Here is a 14,030-nt window from a genome sequence, read left to right as displayed (position 1 = left end):
GATGAGTGTTACTGTTTGTGTGTGTGTGTGTGTGTGTGTGGATGGGGATCTGTGGACAAAAGAAGTATCCATGTCTATCCTCTCACACAGTAATCATTGATGCTCCTACCTGTGCTTGCCCACTACATTTTCATGTTGTGATTTCCTTTTGTTTTGTTTATATACACCTAACACTTTTACAGTGACAATGTAGCTCCAATATTAATACACAAAAAGAAAGGATATTGTTACTGAAATCAATGTTGGTCCAGTCCTAAGATGCAAAAGCTTCCATACAGTGTCCGGTAAAGTTTTCATGAGCAAATAAGCTATGTCTATTGAGGAAATATGTTTGAATGCCGATATATTATTGTGACCATATGTTTGGCTTTGTATACCAGTGGTGTTATTCATGAAACTTCCATGACAGCATCCCTAAGCAGTTTCAGTGTATTAATTATATTTACTTGTAAAAAAAAATGAATGATCCTTTCCTATTAAATCCTGCTTTATGATAGAGATGTTCTGTAGACATACAAACAAATTTGTATCTGCAAATTTTCAAACTGAACTGCCTATGCTGAATCAAAATTGAGACTGACTGAATCAGTAGCTTTTAACAGCTAGAGCTCCTCTCACCAGTGACAAGGAGTACCATTTTCAGCTCAGTTGTGATTCACAGTACGTTACTTCCTCATTAAAATCTTATTAAAAGACCATGAAAACCACTGAAATAATCATAATATAACCCTGCCATAAATAATAGACCGAGCTATTAAGCTTATATCCAGTGCTTGTATAGGCTAGTTGACTTTCTGAATTGGATGTCTTGGACCACAAACAGACTGAACATATTACTGAACTGAATATAGTTCAGTAGTACTGAACATTGGGCCGCGTGAATGGTAATGCATTCAGTTTTTGTACATGCTGAAGTGCCTTTGAACAGAGATGCACTGACTTGCTGTTGTACACACTGCCTTTGAACCGTGATACATTCATTTACTGTTTTACTTACTGAGATGCTTTTGAACTGTGATATGTTCACCTACTCAGGAGCAATGTAATCCTGTCATAGGCCCCTGGGCTTGACTAAGCCTGTCGGCCAGCAACCACATATCTGCCAGTGTTAATTTTGGCACCTGATTTTCTTTTCATTTTAGTCTCTTGATAAAAATGCATATTAGTTTTAGTCAAGTTTAACTGATTTGATTTTTGTTAGCTTTAGTCAAGTTTTAATCACTGACATATTAATCTCATTTTCATAATTTCATTTTAAAATGTGATTTGATGCTACAGCTATCGCCATTGTTTTCTACAATTACCAGTACTCTGCAGTAATACACTGACTAAGCTGGGTTCAATCTCTTGTTCACTAAAATACTGTTCATTTTGAGGGTTTAGTTTGAGAGGAGATGCTATATTTCAATGGTTACTGCCAAACTTGGTACTGGTATTTGGAATTTGAAACCAGGACCCAATTGAACCATTTTTAAGTATTTAAATTTTTCTGTAGTGTTTAAGAGTACTAAATAGCATGTTAGTAAGTAATTTCAGATTGAGCCAGTGGCTGAGTATTGGCTAATGCTAGTAAATACACTAAGATAACTTAATTTGAAAAATCTGGTGACTTTGTCATTTCTTTTCGGTGACCCAGTTTTGTTATGAAAAGAGCACCAGAACATTCAAAGGTTCTTTGCAGTTCCAGGCCCCTAGGCTTCAGCCCAGAAAATCTTCTTCTTCTTAAATCACCCATGCACCTACTGTTGTACTTACTTGAGTGCATTTGAACGGTGATGCATTCACTTACTGCTGTGCATGGCGCAGATTGTGTGTGAATGCTTAACTACATAGTCAGCGATGAACAGCATCATGGACACAATTAGACCTCATCCATTGCCATTGCTAGATCAATGTTCCTAATTTTCCCTACTTTACTATTTCATTATAGTATAGAGCAGGTTTCTATGCTCTCCTTTGAATGCTCAGATACAGGGTTAAAGCTCTCAACTTCATAAAACTGTGCATCACTCCATGCTAACTAGCTGACCTGTCTTTCTGTTGCAGTAGTCCTGATGTGTTAACCCACCACCAACAATGAGAACTACACACATACTTATCCCAAATAGTTCCAAATGTTTCCTGATGGATTATGCCAATGCTTTCCTGACTCTGAAATGAATCTGATTCATTTTTAGCACAGTATCAAAACTTAATTACAGAAAGTTGGCTAATAACCAGATGACTTGACACCTTATGAAACATTTCAAATTAGTCCTTTCACAAAGGAAGCTCTACTTAAGATCCAGACATATTAAAAAATGCTAGTACCCGCCCACAGAGTCAAGCCCATACATAGTTTTTCTTCAGTCTTAATTTCCAAACCAAGTCAAACACCATCCACATCCAAACTCCCAAGCCCAGCCATATCTCACTCTCCCTTCTCTAAATCCTCTCTCCTCTAGGTATTACTACCAGTACTCTTTCCCATCCTCAGCTCTTTACTCATTAGAGCTATAAATCTGCCCTCAGCCACATCACATCACAGATCTCCATTCCCAATCCAGCCTCTTGCCAGTACCTGCCACATCCCACATTCCAAGCACTGAGTCCAGAACCAGAATAGTTTTTTCCCCCTAAATCTAAACCCTTATCCTCCACTCCACATCGCTCCATTCTCTTCCCTAGTCTCAGCCCCAACTATAGTCCCAACCACAGCCGGGGCTTCCATGTGCGACTGACACATAAATAACCAAGCCTGTCCGCCACCCAGGCAAATTCAAATGCACCTGTCAAAGTGATGAAGCACCCGCCCGCAGGGAAGCATTGTTTACATTTTCACTCCACTCTTTGCAAAAGTGAGATTCTAATTATTTTCCCACTGTAAATTAAAGCCAAGTGGGACAGAATTACAAACCAAAAGGATCATGGTAGTGGCAGGAGAAAACCCCAGCCCTCCGATGTATGAATTGTGCAAAGGGTGGGAAAGAAAGTGTGTGAAGCGTATGGGTGGTAGGCAGAGGTAAGGTCAGCAGCTTTTGTCTTTAAGACTGGAGATAGTGAGAGACAGAGAGGGGAGAAAATGGAGGTATAGCATTCACAGAGCCTGTGTAATGAGTCTACTTGTGTCATGCTCATTACAGGGTCTAGAGAACTTCAACCAACTGGAATACATTATGCCCTCACATTTCATACATAATAATGTGCCAAAAATGTGCTGCATTATTTTTCATACCAATGGACATGAAGAGAGAAAGACAAGGAGAGTGAGGTAGAGAAACAGAGAGAGAAGAGAAAGATTTAATTAGTCCATGGGAACATGCAAATGGAAGGTAAAATTAGACAGAGGAAGGGAGACCTGGGGAAGAGAGGGTGCATGAATGGTAATGATGGCTATCTAGTTTGGATCAATCATTTAAGGATCAGGGGGACTGACAGGCCTGTTCGTGCCCACGCCTTAGGCTCCTGTCCTGGACAGTCGCCAGCCTGGCTCAGCCCGCCTGCCCATAGAGACTTCTTCTCTCCTCTGTCCAGTCACACACAGGCGCACACACGGGCATAATGCACTTGTATATCATACACAAATGCAAATAAATACATTCAAACAGTTTGGTGGACACATGCATGTAAAACCACTTTTCCAATAAAAGCTTAATATTAAGTACCTATGGAGAACTCACTCTGAGACTTTATTAGTTTGTGTTTATTAATCAGTTATGCATACCCGCTTATTGTAGTATTTTCAAAATGGTGGATTTTGGGATATTATTTGACTGGTGGTGACTTCTAAGTTGCTCTCTGGACCCCTGTGATTGGTTCCCATTTTGAACCTGGCAATGGCAAAGTTTCCTGCAAGGTCATGAGGTCAAGTTTGCAAACTGTTTTGGTTGTCAGCAGGGACATGCCCGATTGGGATCACAACAAATGTCCTTTTGTAAAAATTGTGAATTCCAGACATTGTGTTTGTATCTGACATGTGACAAAAGGGAGGAAAATGTCAGGCAGTGATATTTGTGACAGTCAAGGACATGTAATACAAATACATAAAATGCACTGTACCTCTCCCAGACAAAGCTATTACTAGACCAGTCTGTCACCCAGTAGACAATTACTATTTAATTCCCAGTAACTGTCTGCCCTCTTTTAAGCTGTTATTTGCAAGTTTAAATCTTAATTTAGGTATGAATATGGGTCAGTTTTTAAATATAACACAAAAGAATGTCCCTTTTAGAATGTAGTGCATTTGTCTGTATTTCTGAGACAGGGGTGCCGATTTTTTTTAGCCTCAAACTATGATTTCAGTGACAGGAATTCCAAATTCATCTCTTGACTGGATATTTGCACACACTTGAATAAAAATGATTGACAGGTCAGTCAAATTTTATTACAAGTCACAGTGGATTTTTAAAAAGAAAACCCTTCCACAGGCGCCTGTATTTAAGTACTGATTGCTTTTATTCTGCATTCATATGTGGTATGGTATGATTCGGTAGGTGTGAAATCGCATCTTCTCCCAAAAAGACAGACAGACTATATTTGTGAACCATGGAGCCATGTCTGCAGCTGTGCCATCCCCACTTCCTGTGTCCCTGTCCCTCCCTCCCATTCTCCATGTGCATTTGCAGTAATGTCTACAAATCCTGAAATTTATGTCCCTGCTGGAAAACATGGTTTGCCATTTATAGTCATCCGCTAAAAGAAATAAGGCCCGTCTCTCTTGATGCAAGTCAAGGGACTGATGCAGACTCTATCAGATTTCTAAATACAGACCCCAACAATAAATCCCTGCTTGATTGGGTTTCAATTGGGTTAGCTCACTTGAATGCTATCTGCTTAACCCACAGCTGGCCTGTCTGCTCCATGCAGGCATTGAACCTAAATCAGTCACTTAGTGCTATCACATGGAACAATGGTGGAGTGGAGAGAGCACTCAAGCTAGGGCTAGAAGCCAGGCTAGTACCATAACGTAACACAACAGACCAGAACAGAGTAGTGTAGAACAGACAGGCCTTCTAATGCTCTTTCCTTTTTGTGTCTCAGCAATGATGCATCCTGAGAGCCATGGTGCATTGCATGAAATGGCATCACCCAAGCTGAACGCACAAGCACCTTTTCAGGCTTTTGTCTAGTCTTGTCAACTGGATTTCACGTGCTAATTAGCGTAGGATGGTGGCATGGTTAACATGAAAAAAATATATTTTCATGCAAGCCAAAATACATACACATGCACACCACACAGGGGAATTTAAGCAGGTGTGTTTAACCAAAGTGACTTAGAGTACAGAGGCTGTACTCTAATCACCACTGTACAGTCCCTACAACTGGGGCCTTAACCGGGTCATAAGCACACTTCCTGTGGCCAGCAGAGCGGGAAAGGATGTTTTCTCACTCAATCGTGACTTTAAATGTTTGTGATTTCTACATTATAGGAAGGGATCTAGGATTTTCTGCACACTCCCACTTGCATTTCTTCAAAAAAGAAAAAAGAAAAAGAAAAAAGCAAATCAACACACACACACTATCCAAACAGACTGATTGCTGCCTTGCCGAGGTGCTGATTACTGAAGGAATTTAGGTAATCAGTTTCCCCTAGTGTGGACCACGGCCAAGCTAGAGGCAAGGCGCAAGTGAGGCGATTTCACTAATGAGCGGCTGAATTAGCGTTGAGGAGATGCATCCCCCCCCCCCCCCCCCCCCCCCACACACACACACACACACACATAAACTTAGACACACACATACCTTCTTTAAATGTTCTTAGCTAGTCTTCCTTCTTGCTGCACCCATGACTTTTTGACATTTTGACAATGAGGTCCTTCCTACTCATGGGGCTGGTTTGCAACGTCTCTAATTACGAGTGTGATAATGGCTCTCATTGTTTTCACGGTGAAGTGCCTAGAGTTGTGTTTGGCTAACTGTTTTGGGGTGTGGGGTGACATCCATACACCACTAAATTAAACCTCTCCTTCAGCTTGACCCTGCCACTCTTGGCCTGCTGAATGAGTCTGCCTTTTTCCTTTTCCTGTATTTTTAGACGTATCATAATTACGCAGCCAATTAGAGGGTCACCTTGAGTTTTACAAACTACTTGAAAAACTTTTTCCCTAACTGTGTGTGTGTGTATGTGTGTGTCGGTGGGTGTGTGTACATGAAGCTTTCACTAGTCTGAGTCTGTGGCGTGAGAGTTAAAGGTTGCAATATGGCCTATGTATGTTCCCCTACAGTATGTATGCATGCACACATACAAACACACAGATACCGTTTAAAAAGTCTCACATGTGCACAAGTGAGACCATGAGCACACAACAGCGAAAATGCACACACATGAAAGCACACACACTGTTTCCATGATTTTGCTCATGTGTGCATGGTTTCACTACAGTCTTGGATGCTCCCATGTGGCACAGTATGTGTAGTTCCATCATTGTGTCTGAAGGTTAAAATCAAAGTTAAAATGAAAGCGTTCATAGACATGCATTAAGCCTTTGTAGACGTGTGACGTCTTGCAACTAATTACCACATCCTAAGACAAGAGATTTGAACCTTGCTTTGTCCTTGATTTGGAATTTGCAGTCTAGAATATGAATTTAGGATTAATTTAAGACAGCCAGTCAGTTCTGTTATTCTATCATTATATTTACTCTGTGTATGGATTTACTGCATTGTCTATGATAATGCATATAATCAGTAGACATCAGCTTACCAGCAGACACTATCAGAGAGGAAGAGAGCTTCCATGATCTTCACACATGGATGACTTCGAGTTACATGACCTATATAACATGTTATACGCTCCGCTTGCTACCTGTGTCTCATCCTAATAGAGAAGGGCAGCACATTACAGGTGTGTAAGCCCCCAATGCACACATACAAGCAAAGAGTCATAAACAAGCCTGCCACCAGGATTATACATATGTATGCATGATCACAAACACAACCTGTCTCTTTATCTGCCACAGATCAGGCCCCATAGGACTCATGCACTACCAGGAATTAGCTTGCTGATGTACTTCACACCAGTAGTGCTTATCTGGTGGCTGCAGTTGGTTTAATTAAAATGAACAGCACGGCAGTTTGCATAGTAAGGTACAGACGGATTTTAGGATGGGTTTTTGATTTTGGGTTGTGTCAGTGAAATAAAGTTACTGACACATGTTTTTATGTATTTTTTTCCCCAAATTGTACCTACTTATATGGTCGCACAACAGTTTACACACTGTAGCAAAGACTGAAGTAATTTATCATGGAATGTGTGTGTTTGATAGAAACCTCTCTGTTGTTGAGAGCATGGACCTTTTTGAAAACTTAGTTCTTATACATTTCGTGTTTGTGTTTAAATGTTTTCTCAGTTTGATTTTTTTATGTGTGTGCCTTTATTAGGTGGCTGTTTATGACTATATCTGGACAGCAGAAGACCCCTTGCCAGACTCTGCAGCATCCAATAATGACTCCTTGAGGGAGGGTGCACCCCTACCAGAGGGTGAGACCAGCACACATGTGGTAATCTACACCCTGTACCTGAGTGGGCTGAAACAAAGATACAGACACTTCCTCCGGCAATCAGATGGAGCTATCATTGAGGTGTGTTAGCAACATTTTAATAACAAATATATCCACTTTATTATTATTATTATATTTTTTCATTACATGGATTTTTGGAAATCAACTATAAAATTATGGGGCTTTGGACAAGTTATGTCTAATAAGCCATGATTACAGAAATTTACTGACCAGCTAAATAAAAACATGTAATATTAAAAAAATTAATAAATAAATACATAGCATATTTTAAGCGTGCCAAATTAGGTTACATTTAGATGGTTAGTTACAGGTAACTAAAAGCAATCAAGCAAGGGATTCCTCTTAGACTTGAGACCATCACGGCTTATCTTATTTTTCCCACATTCTGTCAATCACTTTTTCTTTGACTGTCTTCAAACTGAAGTTTAAGAGAAATGAACTGAAGAGTGTGATTTGCAGTGTTCTCTCTCTTCTCCCTCTCTGAAGCCAGTAAGAAGAAGTGAGGACAAAAACGGATGCAGTAACTACATCCCTATTCTTCAGTGAGTCCAATACAAATATAGTAGCATGGCACTGTGGTCTGAAAGGGCAAATAACTGATGAAATTTTTTTCCTCCCTCGGGCAAAATCAGATTTGAAATTATTTCTTCTTTTTAAACAAAAAAATTACTCAAAGCTTTGCCCTGAGAAGCAAATCGAGACTTAGTTCAACATATTCACACAACCTCTACTTACTAAAACTTTGTCGACAAAATTCACCTTTTTCTTCATCTCTGCAGCCTGTAACAACCTTTTACAAGTTGTATCGTAAGATATAAATCCCAGTACCTAATCCTGTTTAACACTGTGTTATGACTTATGATGAAATGTAATTTAAAACAGCAAAAAAAAGCACACAGAGCTGCTTCAGTTTCCTCAATCATTTTGTCAGTCCCCCAAGAGCAACCTGGATCATCCCAACAAAATTAATATTTTGAAGTTTGAATGTCAGAGGAGTTAGGAGGGAGGGGGTTATATATGCAAACAATTAGCTCTGAGGCACTGTTGTGTTCTAATGGTTCTCCGTCATAATTTGAGTGATGGTGAGCTTATGTGGGTAAACATACAGCATGGTATATTTATTACTGGTGTCACACTGTCTGTGTGTGTTTTTGTGTGTGTGTGTGTGTGTGTGTGTGTGTGTGTGTTGCCTCTAGACCTGTGTGGAGCAGATAAGACATCTGGGGAAAGTTGTATATAGCCAAACAGAGCATGCACACATTGACACAAGCACACAAACACAGCTCCTACAAAAAGAAAAAAAAACACACATAAATGCAGATGCCTACATACATTTACTACACCTATAACCTAGACGGTTAGACACAGCCTCAGCTTAGCAAGAGAAACAGAGTTAATTCCTGACATTTCTGCTATGAGAAATCATTTCTACCCCGCCAACTCACTATTCTTTAAACTGTGAAGGGAGTTTCATAGAGGCCACTTTAAGTGAAAGATAGGTGTTACTGTCCTTGGAACACACACACACACACACACAAACACACACTCTTTCTTTCTATTGCTCTCTGTTGCTCTCTTTTCTCACACACACTGCGTCCCTTGAGTGTTGCTGTCTGTCCTTTGCAACATAACAGGCAGGGGCCTCCAGTAGCAAAAGATGCCGATGGCGTCCTCTTTCACTCGCTGGTAGTGGGGAACGATAACACAGATGCGCAGCATTGCCGAGAGAGCACTATGCCAATCCCCTTCGCCTCACAGCACGGACCCCCACTTTACATATTCAAAACTAATCCTCCCCTGAATATATAGACTGGTTTTATGTATAGAGCAAGATCCAGGGATCACCAAAGGGCATCCCCAGTACTCGGAAGAACACTTGAGCTGATTTTATTAGTGCTTTATATAATTCTGGCAGCAATATACACACTGCGACAGGGTGCTGTGTACAAACTGGCCTTCAGATGTAAGGTGACAGCTCCTCAGAGAGAACTAACAGCCAAGCAGGCACTTCTACAAAATTAAATTGCTAAAAACTATAGAATGGAAGAGAAAAATCCTCCCACTATGAGAATTGGTGACCACAGTAATGCAAAGAAGTTCCCCTCTGTTCTCAGATTTATGACATTAAAGCAATTTTATGGGTTTTTCTGTATAGGCTTATTACTTTATTCACTTATCTGAATAATAGCATGGTTTATGGTGATGTGGTTAAACTGCTATGTTACTAGGCTAAGTATTATATAGCATGAATTCTGTTTGAGCAATAAAATCTAATGTAGTTTGTTTTAGTTTAAGCCAGAGGTACAGAGGTTCGGTGTATTTGACATTATTGCTTTTGTTTTAGCATCTCAATCAAGGCTATGTACCATGCATAATAGATCTTTTTTTTCCTTATTCTTATCAGTAGTAGTAGTATGTAATATGCTGCTTTGTTTTTATGAAATCTTGATCAGTGTAGATGGTAAGCTTCTTGAAGCAGGAGGATGACTGTGACAAAAATATTTAACTTAATTTGACTGTGTAATAATGTAACTCCATTCTCTGTCCCAGTTAGTTAAAAGGGTAATCCTGCTACTTTAAGGAGTCTGTTTCCATTTACTGAGGAAATATTGACGGATGGCTCATTTCCTTTAAAGAGCTCTGTTTTCGCAGGCAGTGTCCTGGACACCAATGCCCCCAAGGACTTGCTCCTCCCTTAGACTAACATGACCACAGCTCCAGGGGCCAGCAGCTTTGCATAATACCCACAAATTTACACCCAAAATTTGTCTAAACGAACACCTTAAAAAGCAAGTCCTGGAAGAAGTGCCCTGAGCTATAGACACTGTTTGGAAGGAACAGAACTGTGAGGTGTGTCCTGTTTGATTTGCTGGAGAGTGAGAAGCAGAGCAAGAGTCACGAGAAATACATTTTTTTTTATTATTTTTTTTTTCTTCCTGTGTTGCATCGTTAGCAAGAATTAAGAATGGAGTGAAACGGTAAATTTGAAGTTGTGGGTGTGTAGTAAAAAATACAACAATAATGAAGTCTTTATTGACTTGCATATTGAATTCTGTTTAAAGAAAGTTAATATTAATGATCCATCATATGCTCTCATTCCGTCTGGTGCCCAAGGCAGGCATCTGTAATATTGACCACATTGAAGGAATCTTCTAGCTGAATCACAACAATACAAAAAGTTAAAGCCACGCTCCCATCAGTGTGCTCCAATAAAAGCCATTACAGGTAAAGTGAGGTGTAGCTTTCCAAATGCTCATTACCTATAAACAGATGTACCCCAGCTGCCAACCCACAAAAAGCACTGCTGACAACAACTGTTAGGGCCGAAATTATGCAGGAAAATGCATCTATATAACCTAGGACCTTCAGAGAGGGCCTCGTAACCACTCTGTCTGAAGAAACAAGATGGCTGATGAAGAAATTAATGCAGGCAAAGTCATTATCTTCCCTCCTAAAACCACAGTGGGTTTATGTCCCCCTGTGTCGTTTTTTCTCCCAGGCTAGCATTTAAGTGTGGATGGACTTATGAAAAGATAGGACAAGCCAACTGTGCTCCTTTTGTCTCCTTTCCTCCATATGGGAGGCAACAGCATATGCAAGAACTGGCTCAGCTTCTGTAAAACTTCCATTAAAGATGCACAACTAAGACTCTGCCAGCTTGAATATTACCTCTCTCCGCAAATTATTTATGGCTCGGAAAAAACGCTGATGATGAGCATCTCCAGCGACTTCTATAAATAAAAACACTTTTCTCTGCACATTCAGCTGTGCTTTTTTCCCCTCCCTTTTTTGGGATGTGTTTAAGTGTTTGTAGAAACAAAAGGTATGCAGTTTATTTACAAAGCAAGTTTAGAACTGTATTTTATTTAATTGTCTTAGTAGCAGCAGGAATGGCTGTGTTGTAGTATGCATGGTTTGTTTAGTTAAGAGTGTATATCCTCCTTATAGTTTGTAGATTTTTATTATAACAGTGACAACAGTGATGAATATGCTGATGAGGGTGATGATAATAATGATAGAGACTGTGAATCCAGAGGGGAAAAAATGGAGAGCAGAGAAATGCAAAATCAAAAAGAGCACAGAGGATTGCTCTTTCACATAAGGGACACCTCATCATCATGATATTCTATCAAATCTCTCATTAACCAGGACCCTTTGTCTCGGCTCTCCATGACTCAGCCCATCGCCCGTCTGCACACGACGACAGCTCTTCACCGGACCAATATTGACCTAATTTAACATGCAGAGAATATGAAGAAGTTAACCTTTCGAAAAACACCTTGCAGCAACATTAATTGACAAACCACATCAATTGTCCCTCCTACCCCTCTTTTGTAATTACTCTGCCGCACGTTTGATTGCCGCTGCGGAGCTGAGGACCCACGCTTCATTTGCCGTGAGGTCATCGGCAGCCCTCAGAAATATGAATATGATTTATACAGGAAGTGAGTGTGCTCTGTAAGCTGTGTCTGTGTGTGTGTGTCTGTGCACGCGTGCTGTCTTTTCTGTACATGGTGTGTGTGGTTATAAGAGACACACAGAAGGAGAGAGAGGGAAAGAGGGGAATGTCCTTGGCTACGTACTGTATGTTGCATGAGCAGATTAATGCCTCCCTGGCAGCCATATCTGCTTAGCAGGAGGACTTCTCCAAAGTACACCGCATGTAATTATCTGGCCTGTTTATACTAGTTTTAGACAAAGAAGCACTCTGTGGCACATTTTTCAAGTTTCCTCAACTGCTGCTCTATCTGTATAATTTGCAACTTTAAAAGTGTCAGCCTACATTTTTGACACGACTACTTGATGCTGCCATGATAGAATATAGAGCTGAGGATGTACAGAAAGAATGCAGACTTAACCCATCAATGTATTAAGTTATTATTTATGTAACACAATTTAACAACATTTATTTTCTTCATATAATAAAATTGTATCTCATTTTTAGACAAATTTACCCGTTATCATTTTATCATGGGTTATACCATTGAGATTTAAGCCGTATTGCCTATCACTGTACATTAAGTAGGCCAACTCAGAGTTGTGAGAGCTGTTTCCCCTCTGGGACGAGAGGTAGTGTGTCATGTAGTCTCCATTTCTGCTTCTCCTCCAAGTTCACTCTAAGCACGAGGACAGAGGTAGAGACTATGCATGACAACACCACTTGCAAGCCTTGAGGAAAATAACATTTCTCCTGCCAATCTCAGTCACTGTCATCCAAGTTCAACCTGTACTTTGAGATGCTTGATACATATGGCCCCAGAGTCAGTTGGTTTTATCATTGTTGTGCTGTTCATTTATTGTTAAGGTTCTATTCATATTGCCTAGCTGAGCGTCCCCGACTCTAGCATGCATGTTTTTTTTTCTGAAGGTGATTGGCGACATGGAGGGGGTGCATGACGCTTCCCAGGTGGTGCCTTGCCCACGTCAGGCCTCTGTCAATCAGAGGGAGGACAAGGAAGTTGCAAGTGCTCCACACCAGCTACGGAAACGGAAGAAACTATTTGGCCGTGAGTGCTCACCTGATCATTTTGATTATGTTTACTTGTGTATTGCTCACCATATTTGAGAGCACACAAAGTAAACATTCAGAGCTCCCCATCACCTTATTTCACACACATGTGACCCACTTAGATGTGCAAACTTTTCTTATCTGCTGTTTGCTCAACAAACACAGCACAGTTTCATTGGGTGTTTCGTTCCCTCAGGGTCCCATCGTGTTGAGCCAGTAGGAGGAAGCAGGTGTGACTCCAGTTTTGCACTCCAAGACCTCAACCAATGACATAAAAGCAAAGACAAAGATAGTTGGACCCTAAACTGACGTAAGTCTTCTAATCAACTGTCAACTGTCAAAAGATTCTGTATTCTGAAAAGTGGTTGAGTACTACTTTTTCTATACTGTATGTTTATGTTGTATTTTATGGGAACTGTACCCTTCAGTGACTGAAAGAAAACACCTAATATAGTCAAAAGGGTGTATGTTGGAACCCAAAGGTTGACTCATCGGAATAACAGCAACCGAAAACATTGCTGTAAATTATTTTGTTCTTGGGTCCTTAATAAACATAAATAGTATATGTGAACTGGTTAGCTCTTTGAAAACCTAATAAACAATGTTCAGCAACACTTCTAATGAATGCAGGTCGTTAGGTGTTCAGTGCTGCCTCAACACAATGAAAAATGAAGATTCTAAAAGTCACTAATCAGAACACGAGTGATAAAATATCAATATTGGCCTCACATTAAGCAGGATAATATTCAGGCCAGCTTGATTTGTATTGAATATGTGTCTGCTAGCTGGTGCTCAGTGTAATGAAGTGGCTCACAAATCAGGCCATAATGACCACCTACTTACACATATTGCTTAATTAAAGGTTGTGAGCTTATTAGCATGTGTCTCTGGCACAAGGCGTAGGGAGATGGGGATCGGGACTGATGTCGTTGACGGCCAGGCCGTAAAGGTTTTATAGATAGCTAACCTATCATACTAAAGCCATAGCCCCCCTAAAATCAGATCTTAATAACCTGTCATT

The 14,030-nt window shown here is 40.3% G+C and overlaps 1 protein-coding gene across 1 annotated transcript in view; it reads left to right on the top strand.

Moving 5' to 3' along the window:
- The window catches only part of ofcc1 (orofacial cleft 1 candidate 1), an 86,637-nt gene extending 72,891 nt beyond the window's left edge, over window positions 1-13,746 (top strand). The window contains 3 exon segments of the mRNA XM_051066929.1: window positions 7,360-7,560; window positions 12,869-13,007; window positions 13,206-13,746. Coding sequence (XP_050922886.1) covers window positions 7,360-7,560; window positions 12,869-13,007; window positions 13,206-13,279 — 414 coding nt within the window. The 3' untranslated portion in view covers window positions 13,280-13,746.
- The last annotated feature ends 284 nt before the right edge of the window (window positions 13,747-14,030 follow it).

This window comes from Lates calcarifer, linkage group LG24, assembly GCF_001640805.2.
Source record: "Lates calcarifer isolate ASB-BC8 linkage group LG24, TLL_Latcal_v3, whole genome shotgun sequence".
NCBI lineage: Eukaryota > Metazoa > Chordata > Actinopteri > Centropomidae > Lates > Lates calcarifer.
The sequence above is the reverse complement of the archived record's forward strand: the minus strand, read 5'-3'. Positions and strand labels throughout refer to the sequence as shown.